We start from the raw sequence: 16,418 nt of genomic DNA, 5'->3' as shown, positions 1-16,418 counted from the left end.
CAAATGGGGCAGAGCATCTGGAGAGCGACTGCTTTCTTGGTTTACACAATGTAAGAAAAAGAAACAAAGGTCATTCTAAGCGATCATTAGAGAAATACAAATTAATAATAAAACGTGGCCCCCATATGCACCTATATAAATGTCTATAGTGCTAAAACATACACACATATGGAAAGGGAGAGAGACTCTAGTGAGTGTTAACTAGAACGCAGAGAATTCCCGTCCTTTATGGAGTGTAGGTGAGGAATGTTAAATGGAGCAGACACTGGGGAGAACAGAAAAGTGAGCAGTGTGTGGTGTCTTAAACTGTGATTCTAACACCCAGGAGGCGAACACAGGAGGACCAAGATGAGTTTGAGGCCAGGATAAGTTACACAATGAGCTTAAGCAAGTTTGGATGACTGGCTCTATCCCAACAAAACAAAGTCCCGAGAGATGACCAATCAGAAAATTAAAAATGTTTTGGGCATGTATTCAAAAGTATTGAAAGTGGGGCTCCAGGGGACAGTTGTGCCCTTTCCTCTGCCCCCTTTCCACCCCCTGTGTCCTGAGATGTGATATTCTTTCCACGAGAAGTGGAAATACCTTGCTGCATTCCTCTGATGCTGGGGCTGGCCATCGGAATTGCTTTAGTCAGAGGAATTTGAGTAAAAATGACACTGAGTCAATAACCAAGTGAGGCCATAACTGCCCCTGTGTTACAGACATGAGAAGAGAGTGAGAAACACAGTGTTTATCTGACCTCACAGAGGGGCTGGAGAGATGGCTCAGTGGTTAGGAGATGGGAATGTTTGCAGAACACTTAGATGCCCAGAACCCATATGGTGGCTCGCAACCATTTGTAACTCCAGTTCCAGGGGATCCAGTGCCTTCTTCTGGCCTCTGTAGACACTATACATGTGTGCATAGACATACATATAGGTAAAACACCCATATACATATGCATGTACATATATATGTAATTAGATAAAATGTAACACTAACTAAACTGAGCCAGCTTAAAGATCTCAAATAGTGGTGTGTAGGTAAATGTTCAAAATTCGTTGTCTAGATTTTTTTAAAGATTGGATCTGCAGTAATTGCCAGTTTGGGTGATGTAAATACTGGTTTTCCCAGGGTAGTTTCAAGGGACCAAAACGAAGTCACTGTGTGGAAAGATTCAGTGGCCTGTCAGTAACATTCAAGCTTTTTAGCCTCACATTCAGGATTCTTCTTGAGGGCATTCATCCCCTACTGTGCTCTCCTTAGCTTGCTCTGCTCACACTCACACATCTGTCCTCAGGCCATAACTAGTGCCATCCCTGCCCCCTCTCCATCCCTCCCAGTTCCCCTCTGCAGCTTACACTGGCTCTGACTCTCAGGAGAGCACCAAAGCTAATTACGTTCATCAATTTGTAAAAACTGGAAAATATCACAAGTCAACCCTGCGTCCCCACTTCTCTCCTCTTCTGAGCTGGTCGTTGAATATTCGCCAGCATATCAACCCCTACCCATGGCAAGTCCAGCCCATGAGAGAAGCATCCCTCATCCCAGGAGCTTCTAGCAAAGCATCTAGCTTCTTGTTGCTCTTATTCAGTGCGACACTGTGAGTGACATATGCCAACTGGCATTCCAGTGTGTCCTGCTGGTTTTGTATGTGCTGTACAATAAGTACAATATTATGCCACAAGGATCCAGAAAAGAGGGCTTTGGGCCATCAGAACCATTTTTCTATTATGGCTCTGCCAGTGGCCACAGGACAACCACAGATACGCAGTGCTTCTACGGCATCACACTCCACTGAGTGGTGGGCAATGATTGTGGGAAAAGTCTAAAAAGGCCTGCTGGAGGCAAATGATGATGATGAGAAATAGGTTGAAAAGCATCACTCTCTTGTAAAAGACACACACATATGTGCAAAATAACCCCAACTTTAGAAGACATTATTTAGGAATCTATGAAGCAGGTTTTCTACATTACAGATAGAAGGTGATGTGCGTAGAGGGGTTTATATTGTTCACTGAAGGTGGTGGGGTGACAATCTTCTGCTATAGAAACAGCATATGGGGCAATGAAATGGAGGAGTGACCCAAAAGACTGCCACTGTGGCTCAGGATGCCTCCTGGAAGCAGGGGCAGAAGCTAGAGGCTAACTGTAGGTGAGTAGCTCTGCCTCTGGTGGATGGTGGGGAAAGGGTGGGGGGAAATACTTAGCAGCTCGGGAACCACAAAGACAGCTCCCGTGGAAAAAAAAGCCACGAAGACAACAGAAAATCTGGCCAAACACACACACACACACACACACACACACACACAGTCTTAGCACTCAGGAGGGTGAGGAAGGAAGATCACAAGTTTGAGGCCAGCCAAGGACGGCATAATAAGACCTTGTCTCAATAACAAACTGGTAAACAAAGCTATGAGTGGCAATGGCTATAATTCCAACACTAAAGAGGTGGAAGTCAGAAGATCAAGACTTAAAGGTCAAGGTCATCCTCACTGTAGAACAAGTTTGAGGCTTTAGAGACTGTTTCCTGTTGCATACAAGATGCAGGACTCTCGGCTACTTCTCCAGCACCATGTCTGCCTGTGCCATGAGGATAATGGACTGAACTTCTAAAACTATAAGCAAGCCACCTCAATTAAATATTTTCCTTATAAGAGTGGCCATGGTCATAGTGTCTCTTCACAGCAACAGAAACCCTAAGTAAGAGGCAGAGACCTGGGCCAGAGCAGGCCTGAGATGGCAAGCTCCACAGAAACAGGTGCAAGGAGCAACTGCTGAGCCAGTGGGCCAGAGCCAGAGACTGCTTTGGATCCAGGCATGAATCTGGGACCTTCAAGGGAGTAGACCTGAACCAGGACCTCTTCAGGTCTGGGCATCAGTCTGGGACCTCTGAGGAAATAAGCCTCAGCCAGGACCTCTGCAGGCCTGGGCATAAGTCTGGGACCTCTGAGGTAGTAAGCCTGAGCTAGGGCCTCTGCGGGTCGAGGAACACCTGAGTCTGGGACCTCTGAGGGAGTAGATCGGAGCCAGAGACCTTTGCAGAACCAACCCCAAGCCAAGGACCTCTGCAGGAGTGGGTCCAAACCAGGGACATTTACAAAAACAGGTCTGAGCCGGCAACCTAGGCCAGAGCAGGCCTGAGGCAGCAAACTTCACAAGAGCAGGACTGAGCCAGAAACCTGGGCCAGACCAGACCTGAGACAGCAAACTCCACAGGAGCAGGTACAGGGAAGCAACTGCTGAGCCAGTGGGCCAGACCCAGAAACTGCTGTGGGTCTGGGCATGAATCTGGGTCCTTCGAGGAACAAGACAAGGCTGTTCACTCCCTCCATATCTATTCAATATAGTTCTTGAGGTCCTAGCTAGAGCGATAAGACAATAAAAGGAGATCAAAGAGATACAAATTGGAAAAGAAGAAGTCAAACTCACACTATTTGCTGATGATATGATAGTTTACATAAACGGCACCAAAAATTCTACCAAGGAACTTCTACAACTCATAAACACTTTCAGTAATGTAGCAGGATACAAGATTAACTCAAAAAATCAATAGCCCTGCTTTACACAGATGATAAATGGGCTGAGAAAGAAATCAGAGAAACATCACCCTTCACAATAGCCACAAATAGCAGAAAATATCTTGGAGTAACTCTAACCAAACAAGTGGAAGACTTGTATGACAGGAACTTTAAATCTTTGAAGAAAGAAATTGAAGAAGACACCAGAAAGTGGAAAGATCTCCCATGCTCTTGGGTAGGTAGAATTAACATAGCAAAAATGACAATCTTACCAAAAGCAACCTACAAATTCAATGCAATGACCATCAAAATCCCAGCAAAATTCTTCAAATACCTCAAAAGAATGGTACTCAACTTCATATGGAAAAGCAAGAAACCCAGGATAGCCAAAACAATACTGTACTATAAAAGAATTTCTGGAGGTATCACAATCGCTGACTTCAAATGCTACTACAGAGCTACAGTACTAAAAACAACCTTGTATTGACATAAAAACAGACAGGAGGACCAATGGAACCAAATCAAAGACTTGGATATTAATCCACACACTTTCAAGTACCTGATTTTTGATAAAGAAGCAAAAAATATCAAATGTAAAAAAGAAAGCATATTTAACAAATGGTGCTGGCATAACTAGATATCAACATATCTATCTATAGAAGAATGAAAATAGATCCATATCTATCACCATGCATAAAACTCAAGTTTAAATGGATCAAAGACCTCAACATAAAGCCAGCCACACTGAGCCTCATAAAAGAAAAAGTGGGAAGTACACTTGAACGCACTGGCACAGGAGACCACTTCCCAAATAAAACCCCAGTAGCACAGACACTGAGAGAAACAGTTAATAAATGGGACCTCCTGAAACTGAAAATCTTCTGTAAAAGAAAGGACACAGTCACCAAGACAAAACAGCCTACAGAATGGGAAAAGATCTTCACTAACCCCACATCAGACAGAGGTCTGATCATCAAAATATACAAAAGCTCAAGAAATTGGACACCAAAAGATCACACAATCCAATAAAAAATGGAGTACAGACCTAAATAGAGAACTCTCAACAGAGGAATCTAAAATGGCTGAAGGACACTTAAGGAAATGCTCAACATCCTTAGTCATCAGAGAAATGCAAATCAAAACAACTCTGATATTTTATCTTATACCTGTAAAAATGGCCAAGATCAAAAACACTGATGACAACTTATGCTAGAGAGGATATGGGGTAAAGGGTACATTCTTACATTGCTGGTGGGAGTGAAAGCTGGTACAGCCCATTTGGGATATCAGTGTGGCGATTTCTCAGAAAATTAGGAAACAACCTTCCTTAAGACCCAGTAATACCACTTTTGGGTATATATTGAAAGGATGCTCAATCGTGACACAAAGACATGTGTTCAACTATGTTCATAGCAGCATTATTTGTCATAGCCAGAACCTGGAAACAACCTAAATGTCCCTCAACTGAAGAATGTATAAGGAAAATGTGGTACAATGGAATACTATACAGCAGAAAAAAATGATATCTTGAAATTTGCAGGCAAATGGATGGAGCTAGAAAACATCATTTTGAGTGAGGTAACCCAGATCCAGAAAGACAATTATCATATGTAGTCACACATAAGTGGGTTTTGAACATAAAGCAAAAAAAACCAGCCTACAATTCACAATCCCAGAGAACCTAGACAATGATGAGGACTCTAAGAGAGACATACATGGATCTAATCTACATGGTAAGTAGAAAAAGACAAGATCTTTTTCTATTGAAATTGGAAGTAAATTGGGAGCATGGGGATCTTGGCAGAGGGTTGAAGAGGAGGGGAGAGGTAGGGAGGGGAGCAGAGAAAAATGTAGAGTTCATTAAAAATCAATAAATAACATATATATTTAAAAAAAAAGTTTCACACACAAAAAAAGAAACCCTAAGCAAGACAGCTACTATATTCGGAACTACGCAGAAAATATGTGATTCCCAAAGAAGACTCATTCTTGGAGGAAATAAATTGGAGGGAAGCTTGGAGGATGGGCATACAACTTTAGTTAGCATCCCAGTTGAGACAGGAGGTTTGGTGGGAGGTCTTCCTAAACACCCCGGGTCTGCTGCAGCCTCTTCTGAGAACCCATACTGCTGGCTGTGCCCCTCATGGGCATGGAACTGTCAAGACTGAGAAGTAAAACTGTGCCCATATTAGGCTCTATGAACTTTAAGGGTCTTTAAGATATTTTAAAAATTACGTACAAGGAGGGCTAGAGAAATAACTAGGTGGTTAATAGCACTGACTGCCCCTTCAGAGGTCCTAGGTTTAGTTCCCAGCACACATATGGAGATTCACAACTATATGTATCTCCAGTTCCAGGGGATCTGACATCTTCTGACCTCTGTGGGCATTCCACTCCTGCTGTGCAGATTCACATGCAGGCAAAACACCCGTACACATAAAATAAGAATAAATCAATATTTTTTCAATTATACATAAGAGCCAGTGAGATACTGTGGGTAAATGTGCTCGCTGCCAAGCCTGATGCCCTGAGCTCAGCTCCTAGGACCCATTTGTAGGGAGGAAAGAACCAACTCCTAGAGGCTGCCCTCTGACCTCCACACAGCGTCTGCAGCCTGCACTGTGCCTCCCTGCTCCCACATAAATAAATGCAACAAAAATTTTAATTGTATGCAATACACTTAATGCACTGAAATTTGAGGACCTGATAGAGTTTGCACCATCATATAAAAACCCATTTAGCCCTCACAATCTGAGGGTGATCTCCATATGAACAAGAATGTTATTACGTCACCACTGTACTAAGTTCTTATTTTTATTTTATTTTATTTTGGTGTTTCGAGACAGGGTTTCTCTGTGGCTTTGGAGCCTGTCCTGGAAGTCGCTCTGTAGATCAGGCTGGTCTCTAACTCACAGAGATCCGCCTGCCTCTGCCTCCTGAGTGCTGGGATTAAAGGCGTGTGCCACCACCGCCCGGCCTTATTTTTAATTTTTTAAAGATTTTTTTGTTTTGTTTTTCGAGATAGTGTTTCTCTGTATAGCTTCAGAGCCTGTTCTGGAACTCCCTCTGTAGATCAGGCTGGCCTCAAACTCAAACTCACATAGATCCTCCTGTCTCTGCCTCCCGAGTGCTAGGATTAAAGGCGTGTGCCACCACCACCCAACAAAGATTTATTTATTTATCTTTTATGTCCAGGTATGTATGACTGTGTGAGGAGGCTAGATCCCCTGTTACAGACAGTTACGGACTGCCATACGGGTGCTGGAAATCGAACCCGGCTCCTTTAGAAGAGCAACCAGTGCACTTAAGTGCTGGGCCATCTCTCCAGCCTCCCACTGTACTAAATTCTAATCTAGTCTTCAGTGGCTCCAAATCCACTTATCAGGGCACCACCCTATTCTGTGACACATGTGTTTTCCTATGTAAACTAGAGATTTCTCAAAGTGCAAGGATGGTGGTGGACGAATTACCTAGCATGGCCCCTAGCAGAAGGGAGAACTGATGGAAGTTAGTCTGCCTTGAACCCTGTTCAGCAGTCCCCTGTAACTCTATCCCTCTGCTCAGACAGATGGTTCAAAGTATAGTTAACTCCGTGATTTTTTGGAACAAATGGAGCCTGTACTACAACCCACTGCCTTAACGACAAGCCAAAGGCCATCAGTCTCTAAGCGAGAACTTTCTTGCATTCATCCCCACCCTCAAAAATGGCTAGATCTCTGACATTCCAGAGAGCTGTAGGTGCCACTGAAGAAGGAATTTTGTCAGCATATCAGGAGCCTTACCTTCTAGCCAGCCCAAAGTCAATGATCTTAATCTGATGTCCTGTCTGGTTGACACACAGTATGTTCTCTGGCTGGAAGAGAGAAGGAAGGGAAAGATATTTTACCCTTATTACCCCTGGCTAAGGAAGCCTACAGCTCCTACACTTATTTGTACATAGCCCTCGTTTCCCCAGAATCTAAGGGAAGTAAATGGCTTAGGGTCGTCATATGGGGCTAGACAGACAATAAAAGTAAATGAGCCGAATTAATGAAACAGTTGTGCCATAGGGGGCTGGAGAAATGGCTTAGAGGTTAAGAGCTTGTGCTGCTCTTGCAGAGGATCTGAGTTCAGTACCTCACACCCATGTTGGACAATTCACAACTGTACTGCCTCAGGAAACTGTTTCTCTTCTACAGAGCTATAGGAACCCCCCACCCCAAAGGACTGCTCCTCCACCCAAATCTCAAATCAGATCAGAGTTCCAAGCTTTGAGGACTCTTTCCCCAAAGGCCAGTTCTTGACCCGTAAGTGCAGATAAGAGTCCCAGGTTTTCCCCATGTGCTCATCCTGCAGAGCATCTGGTCCAAAGCCTTGAAATTGGCTCTCGTAGCAGTCAAAGCCGGGTCCCTGCCCTACCCAATATCTTTCCGAGTGCTTGCCTTACAGTCTGATGCCAGCCAAGAAAGGTGGGCAAAAACAGTGGCCCGCACCCAAGCAGGTACAAGCACCCTGCTTCTCATCTGAAAGGGAGTCACAGAAATGCAAGCCCCTTCTGAAATGGGTGATCAAAAGGCACCCCCTTGTGGGAATAGCTTAAGAAATCTCAGAAGGACCATATGTTCTCTCTACCTGCCAGAAACTATGCCTGAGATTGAACACACATGACAGCCAGAGATTCTCCTAGGAGACAGAGAAAAGTGTAATGTGTTCATTCAGTGAAATTTCAGATGGCTCTTTTAAACTATAAGAAAAGATGTCTACAATTGTTGTTTAGAAATAAGACACAAGCTACTAAAACAGCCCACCTGGTCAAGTTGCATGCCTCCCAGCCTGATGATCAGCTTTGACCCGGAAACTATATAGTGGAGGACAGAACCAACTCCTGTGAGTTCCTCACTGACTTCTACATAATGCATTGTGGCACATGTGCATCATGGGATATGTACACCTGTGAGGGCATGCACACACACACACTATACACTATACACACGCACACAAAATGTAAACAAGGACGCATCCTATGACCCCTTTGTAGATATTCCTGTGTGATGCTAAGTCACTCATGAAGAAGTCCTCCGTTCATGAAAATTAGTTGGGAAAAATGTATTTTACACACTTTTATATTGCCCATATTTGTTACCACAAGTATATATCCCCTTTAAAACTGTGTGTGTAATGCATGTATGTATGTATGATGTATGCATGTATGTACATATCTGTGTGTAAGCGTGTGTGATTGTATGTGTAATGACTAGAGGAAAACACTGAGTGTCCCCTACCTACTCTTCACCGTTTTTTGTTTTTTGAGACAGGGTTTCTCCGTAGCTTTGGAGCCCATTCTGAAACTAGTTCCTGTAGACCAGGCTGGCCTCGAACTCACAGAGATCTGCCTACCTCTGCCTCCCGAGTGCTGGGATTAAAGGCGTGCGCCATCATCGCCTGGCTTCCCCTTATTTCTGAAATAGGGTTTTTCACTGAACCTGGAGATCTCCTATTGTGTAAACTGTCTGACCCCAGAATCTCTGTCTCTAGTGGGATCACAGATGCAGGACTCCTCATGATGCTCTTCACACAGGCAGTGGGATCTGAGCTCAGGCCCCATGTTTTCTGTCTCTGGTGGGATCGCAGAGGGAGGACCCCCCCCCATGATGCTCCTTACGCGGGCACTGGGATCTGAGCTGTGTAGAACCCAGGGGTCAAACTCAGGTCATCAAGCTTGGCGACATTTCTGTCAAGCCATCTCACAGGCCCACCCCTTGAGGTTATTAAAAAAAAAGAATTTTAAAGATTTATTTTTATTTATGTGGACATGTCTATATGAGTGCATGCCATGTTTTTTGGGTGTCTGTGGAAACCAGAGGAGGGTAGCAAACCCCCTGGAGTTAGAGTTATAGATAGTTGTGAGCTACCCAGTATAGATGCTGAGAACTGAACTCAGATCCTTGAGAAGAGCAGCAAGTGCTTTTAACTGCTGAGTCATATCTCCAGACTAAAAAAATAATATTAATTTTAAGACATTACTAAAGAAAAAGGCCACTGTATTATTTAATACCCAAACAACACTTAAAGAGGCACAATTGTCTACATGTCACATACAAGAATAGAGACAGGGGCTGGAGAGATGGCTCAGCGGTTAAGAGCATTGCCTGCTCTTCCAAAGGTCCTGAGTTCAATTCCCAGCAACCACATGGTGGCTCACAACCATCTGTAAAGAGGTCTGACGCCCTCCTCTGGCGTGTGGGCATACATGGAGGCAGAATGTTGTATACATAATTAATAAATATTTAAAAAAAGAATAGAGGCAAAATAACAGGTCTGTTGCAGATACCAGAACTAGTAAATGGCAGAGCCAGGAGGGGAAGCCCCAGAGACCCCAGTGAGCTGGGTGCGGATGCTCAGAAGGCGCCTGCCAAGGCCCAGCACTGACCTTGAGGTCCAGGTGCAGGATATAGTGCTGGTGCAGGTAATGCACACCCTCGCAGATCTGTCTTGTGAACAGGACCACGTCCAGTTCAGTCAGGTGGTACTTCTCATCCGTGATCCGGTCAAAGAGTTCACCTCCATCCACACTGCCGGAGAAAAGTAGAAGCAGGTGTCAAACCGAGCGAAGCTCTCAGAGGGCCTGAGAGCAGCCAGCCTAAGTGTGCAGAAGTCGGGTATAGCCCGCGGAATGCCCAAGGTGGCTTACAAAGGCTCCTGATACTGCTACATGGGGTTTGGTTGGGTCCTTTGTTCTGGCATATTCCCCATGGGAGGTTTGCCTAGAACCTGGATATCTAAATTAGAGCTGCAAATTCAGCTGCTTGGGAGTGCCAAATGCACCCACATGACAAGAAACCCAAGAGAAGCCTGTCATGGTGACCCCAGCTGTGATCCCAGTCCTGGCGTGGTGACCCACAGCAGTGATCCCAGTCCTTGGGAGGCAGAGAAAAGATAGTCAAGAGTTAAGGACCATGAGTTGCAGTATATCTTGACACACAGAGTGAGCTGTAGCACACCACTGCACACAGTGATCTACAATACACCCCCACACGGAGAGAGTTGCAGTACACCCACACACACACAGAGAGCTGTAGTACACCCACACACAGACAGAGCTGTAGTACACCCCCACACAGACAGAGCTGTAGTACACCCCCACACAGACAGAGCTGTAGTACACCCACACACAGACAGAGCTGTAGTACACCCACACACAGACAGAGCTGTAGTATACCCCAACACAGACAGAGCTGTCGTACACCCCCACACAGACAGAGCTGTAGTACACCCACACACAGACAGAGCTGTAGTACACCCCAACACAGACAGAGCTGTAGTACACCCCCACACAGACAGAGCTGCTGTACACCTCTACAGATATAGGTTTGGTTCCAATGTAACTATATTCTTTATATTTTCATGAAAGCTGGATAGAAAGATTTTCCAATTTCTGTCTATATTTTCCAATTTCCAACCATTAATCTATCATACAAAATCACTAAAAGTTGTTTAGGCCAAACTGGCATAATGTCTGCAGATTAGACCAGACATGCTGGCCACTGGTTTGAGACAAAAGAACTTAGTCCTACAACTTCCACTCTCGGGTTCAAAGCACAGAACCAGGGCATGTGGCAGCCTCTGGGGGTGCCTGTGAGAGCAGAGAGGGGAGCTTGCCTAGACGGAAGGCTCTCAGTCCCCGCCGCAAGGCCCGGAAGGAAGCCACCACTTCTGAGATACTCACTACTCCATGATCAGGGTGAAGCTGTTCTTGCTCTCAAAAGCGTCATAGAGTTGGATCAAGTTCACATGGCTCAGCTGGTTCATGATGTTGATCTCATTCTTGACGTCCTCCTGGTGGGACCAGAGAAAATTGGTTTTCAAGAAAATAGATCAGGAAGAGAAGCCACTTGTATCTCCCAAGATGTATGCAGGTTGGCATGCCCAAATGCACGCACACACACACACACTCACATACATCACATACTCACATGCACACAGTCACACATGCATATACACATTCACTCACGCACACACATACACACATTCCTACTTATATACCCTCACACATTCATACGCACATACACACACGTGCATGCACATGCATCTTATGCTGCTGACACACCAGCTCTCCTTAACTCATCACCAAAACTGTGTTCCTATAACAGAAAGAACCTTGATTCCACCCACCAGTCATCACCTCACAGACACCCACTCATCTCAGACCCTGCTCGCCTCACAGATACCCTCTCTCTCATCACCTCAGAGACACCTGTTTGTCTCACAGACACCCGCTCACATCACAGACACCCGCTCATCACCTCACAGACACCCGCTCATCTCAGACACCTGCTCGCCTCACAGACACCCGCTCATCACCTCACAGACACCTGTTTGTCTCACAGACACCCGCTCATCTCACAGACACCCGCTCACCTCACAGACACCCGCTCACCTCACAGACACCCACTCATCATCTCACAGACACCTGCTCACCTCACAGACACCTGTTTGTCTCACAGACACCCGCTCATCTCACAGACACCCGCTCACCTCACAGACACCCGCTCACCTCACAGACACCCACTCATCATCTCACAGACACCTGCTCACCTCACAGACACCTGTTTGTCTCACAGACACCCAATCACCTCACAGACACCCACTCACCTCACAGACACCCGCTCACCTCACAGACATCCAATCATCTCACAGACACCCACTCATCTCAGACACCCACTCACCTCACAGACACCCACTCACCTCATAGACACACGCTCATCATCTCACAGACACCCACTCACCTCACAGACACCCGCTCATCACCTCACAGACACCCGCTCATCACCTCACAGACACCCGCTCACCTCACAGACACCCACTCACCACCTCACAGACACCCGCTCACCTCACAGACATCCGCTCGTCTCACAGACACCCGCTCAACTCACAGAGACCCGCTCACCTCATAGACATCCAATCATCTCACAGACACCCGCTCATCTCAGACACCCGCTCACCTCACAGACACCCGCTCGCCTCAGAGACACCTGTTCGTCTGACAGACACCCGCTCATCATCTCACAGACACATCCGCTCTTCTCACAGACCAGAGGCCCCCGAAGGAAAAGCCCTTGGTGCCCAAGGTCCTGCAAGCATGGTGGAAGAGCCGTGCCAGGCTATCCACAGAAATGGGGTCTGGAGTAAGAACGTGGGTGACTCAGTGAGCAGTGTGAGTCCAGGAAGAGAGGAAGGAAGTACACCATGCTTCCTACTTGGCACAGAGGGGGCTGGAGCAGGTACTAGGAAACGAATGATTCTAAGTCTTGGCTAGAAGGATCTGGCTGGCCTGGGGCAGATGTCTTACCCGGTCTTTGATGCTCTTCACTTTGATAATCTTGGCCGCGAGTGCAAGGCCTGTGGACCTCTCTGTACACCTGTGCACCTGGCCAAACCGGCCCCTATAGAGGCAGAGGGACACAGTAAGAGGAGAACATGCAGACCTCACCAACTCACAAGGTCCGCCGTTCCTCTCCTCACACACCCCATGTGGGCTGTCCTACAGCACAGGCTGTTGTCTTAGTCATCACTCACCCTGGGCTAACCCTGAGTCGAGAAAATCACTTCTTCACCACCCACAGTCCTGCGATCCACTCTACAGTCTGAGGGGAAACCTGACCTTGCCACTGGCTATTCTGCACGTGGGAATACACCGTACTCACTCCCATCCTACCAGTCTCCTGACCACAGCCCCTCCTGTCACCCCTGCTACCTCAGGAGTGTTGTTTCCCATGTCCTGTTTTGAGGGCCTCCTACACCTCTCCTCCCTCATGTGTGCAGTCGCCTGTACCCCAGGGAGACCCCTGTTTTTCTCTATGCGGTCAGCCTCTGTGTTCCAGTCCCTGCCCCTCACCCAGGCGGATGCTGTACTTACCCTCCCAAGACTTCATGTTGGGACACTGTGTAGCCTGCTGAGACCGAGGTGTCCTTGACATTCACTACCCGGTGTTCAAAGGGGGCTGGGGGTGCTGCACTGTCGTCTGTAGAGAGACGACAAAGCACCCATGAGTCTCCAAACAGTCGTCTCCCCTCCTAAACCCACTAAGCATCACCTGGATTACCAGGTGTCAAGACCACCGCCCTTCTTACACTCCCAGCATGTGGGAGCCCTGACTCTAGAGTCAACCCCATTTGTCAGGAGAGAGAGCCGAGCTCACTGCATCAGTGAGCAGATTTTCATGAGGCGGCTGTGTTCAAAGGCAACGAAACTATGGGAGACAGTCAGGGGAGCGCAAAGGGGAGACTGCTAGAAAAACAAGCACACCATCCTCACCGCTCAGCCTTGGCCCCCTGATAGCTGGTCTCAACTAGATCCCAGAGGGCAAGAGAGCCCGTGGTGGGAGCCTGTGGGGAGCTTCTCCTAGGGCATGGGCTGGTGAGGAGGGATAGTAGATCTAGAAGGGAAGCAAAGGGCAGCCAGCACTTGGAAACTTAGAAGACAGGCATTTAGGACTGCGGGTTTTTTTCTTTTTAATTTTATTACTCTGTGTGTGTGTGTGTGTGTGTGTGTGTGCATGTACACACCATGTCATATACATGTGGACGTCAAAGAATAATTTTCAGGAGTTGGTTCAGTTTTCACCATATGGGTCCCAGGAACTGAACTCAGGGCTTGGCAACAAATGCCTTTACCAGATGAAAATGTCCCTACGATTTCATTTTAATTGGTTAATATGAATACGTAGAAATATCACATGAAATTATATTTTAAAGAAAAGGAAAACATGCAATAGTCATGATGCTACAAAGCGTTTTCTGCACAAATGGCTGGGTCATCGTCTGTTCACACTTGTCCTGGGAGCATCCTACGTGCTCCCTGAGTGCAGAAAGTGCTCCACGATCCTGCGTGCTCCCTGAGTGTAGAAAGTGCTCCACGATCCTGCGTGCTCCCTGAGTGCAGAAAGTGCTCCATGATCCTGCGTACTCCCTGAGTGTAGAAAGTGCTCCACGATCCTGCGTGCTCCCTGAGTGCAGAAAGTGCTCCACGATCCTGCGTGCTCCCTGAGTGCAGAGGGTGCTCCACAGACAATTCTCCCACCAGGTGGGAGACTCCCAAACCATTGGTGCTGAAGTTCTTCATAACAGAAGAACACAGAGATGCCTGCTACCCATCTGGTTAGACAAATGGGTCATTCTCAACACTTCCTCGCTCTTGCAAATGGTGGTGGGAATGGCTCACTGTGTCTTACACATATCAGTGAGTGTCTTTTCTTCATTTTTCTTCTCCACCCCATCTCTGAGGGGTGAACATATAATCTAGGTTGACCTCAAACTCATCACATAGCAATGGATGACCTTGAACTTATCCTCCTGCCCCCATCTCCCACGAGCTTGGATTAGAGATGCGCAACACCACATTTGGTTCTCTGCAGTGTTGGGAATCAAAGCCACAGCTCCAGCTCTATGCTAGGCAAACACTCTAGCAACTGATGACATCCCTAGCCTCCTGCCTTCTGCAGGCTCGCCTGTCCTCATTTAGAATGATGGCAGTGGTAGAACCCTCAGGGAGGGGAGCTGCTTTGAGACATCTACCCAGTTGGGCCCCAGAGGTTCCCACTTCCCAACCATCAAAGACCCAAGTCTAATCCCTCCACATTTCTGTATCTTGGACTCTAGTACCAGGACTTAACTATCCAGAGACTTAGGCTTCCTCAGAAACACATAATCTATGGAAAGTGAAGGAAAGCTCCCAGTCACTCACCTCAAGGCCGTGATGAGCTGGATCACAGCCTCACTTACCCAGAACCATGATGGCAGCCTCCGCAGCAGTAGGCATCCTACTTCCGACCTCAGTTCCCCCTGAGCCCTTGGCTGCAGGGTCCTTCCCAGGCTCAGGCTTTCCTGCTCCTGGGTCTGTTTCTTGCAGCAGATCCGTGGTCCCAATAGTCTCATCTCCCCAGTCCCTTGTGGCCAAGTTTGGTCCTGTGAGAGGCTCAGCCCCAGGCCCCGCCTCCTCCTCTGCATTTGCTCCTCCATTGCTGCTACTCCTCTTTGGTAGTGGTAGAAATGGACTCTCCTTTAGGGACTCTCCTTTAGGGATCTGGTCTTCCAGCGCAGTTCCAGGGCCTTCGGGGTCCTGCTCACGAGGCTGGGTAACTGCTGGAGTTTCTGCAGAGGCCATGGGACTGCCCCTCTGGGTCTCAAGCATCTCCCCAGGAGCAGCCATCTCTTGTACAAGGATAGAGATCCTGGGCAGAGAGAAATACGGCCCTGAGGTTCGAAACAAGGACGTTCCTGGGTGCAGCTCAGTAGTAGAGCCCTGCTTAGTGTCATAGTTAGCTTCAGCTGTCAACTTGACACAAACCTAGAGTCTCCTGGAAACAGGAAACCCCAATGGAAGAACTGACCCGATTGGACTGGCCTGTGGCCATGTCTATGAAGCATTTTCTTAATTGCTCATTGATGCAGAAGGGCCTAGCCTACCATAGGCAGCACTTTCCCTAGATAGAGAGGCCTGGGCTATAAAAGAAAGGTAGTTGAGAAACAGAGACGTACAGCAAAGCTCAGGGAGTCCCACAGAAGAGGGGGAGGAAAGGTTGTAGAAGCCAGAGCAGTCAAGGACACCACAATAACATGGCCCACAGAATCTAACCAGGGTCCCTAGGGGATCGTAATCAGAGAGTTTGTATGGGCTGATCTAGGCCCTGTGCATATATACTTTATGGTGGTTTGTTGAGATCTTAAAAAATAAAACAAATACTTAGGAAATTTACAAATACAAATAACAAAATTTCCTCAATAGCATTCATATTATAGTATTTGTGATAACAAGAATACTGAACTATATTTTCTAGCCATCATTTGTACAATACTAGGCTTGAGTGTTTACTTTTATTTAATTAAAATATAGTTACATGATCCCCCCTCACTAATAATCTTTAATGTGCTATGGAA

General features: G+C 46.8%; 1 protein-coding gene across 3 annotated transcripts in view; it reads right to left on the bottom strand.

Annotated features, from left to right (window-relative positions):
* Positions 1 to 16,418, bottom strand: part of Mylk3 (myosin light chain kinase 3) — a 50,284-nt gene that overhangs the window by 8,928 nt on the left and 24,938 nt on the right. For all 3 annotated transcript variants that reach the window (XM_041650196.1, XM_041650195.1, XM_041650194.1), the window contains exons 4-9: positions 15,264 to 15,712; positions 13,399 to 13,504; positions 12,832 to 12,925; positions 11,209 to 11,318; positions 9,913 to 10,054; positions 7,286 to 7,356 (exon numbers count right to left, since the gene is read on the bottom strand). In XM_041650196.1, coding sequence (XP_041506130.1) covers positions 7,286 to 7,356; positions 9,913 to 10,054; positions 11,209 to 11,318; positions 12,832 to 12,925; positions 13,399 to 13,504; positions 15,264 to 15,712 — 972 coding nt within the window. The remainder of the gene's footprint in view (positions 1 to 7,285; positions 7,357 to 9,912; positions 10,055 to 11,208; positions 11,319 to 12,831; positions 12,926 to 13,398; positions 13,505 to 15,263; positions 15,713 to 16,418) is intronic.

The sequence above is a fragment of the Microtus oregoni genome, unplaced genomic scaffold, assembly GCF_018167655.1.
Source record: "Microtus oregoni isolate MIOR12 unplaced genomic scaffold, Mior012 000004F_ref0000308, whole genome shotgun sequence".
Taxonomy (NCBI): Eukaryota; Metazoa; Chordata; class Mammalia; order Rodentia; family Cricetidae; genus Microtus; species Microtus oregoni.
Note: the sequence above shows the minus strand (reverse complement) of the source record. Positions and strands in the feature narration are given on the sequence as shown.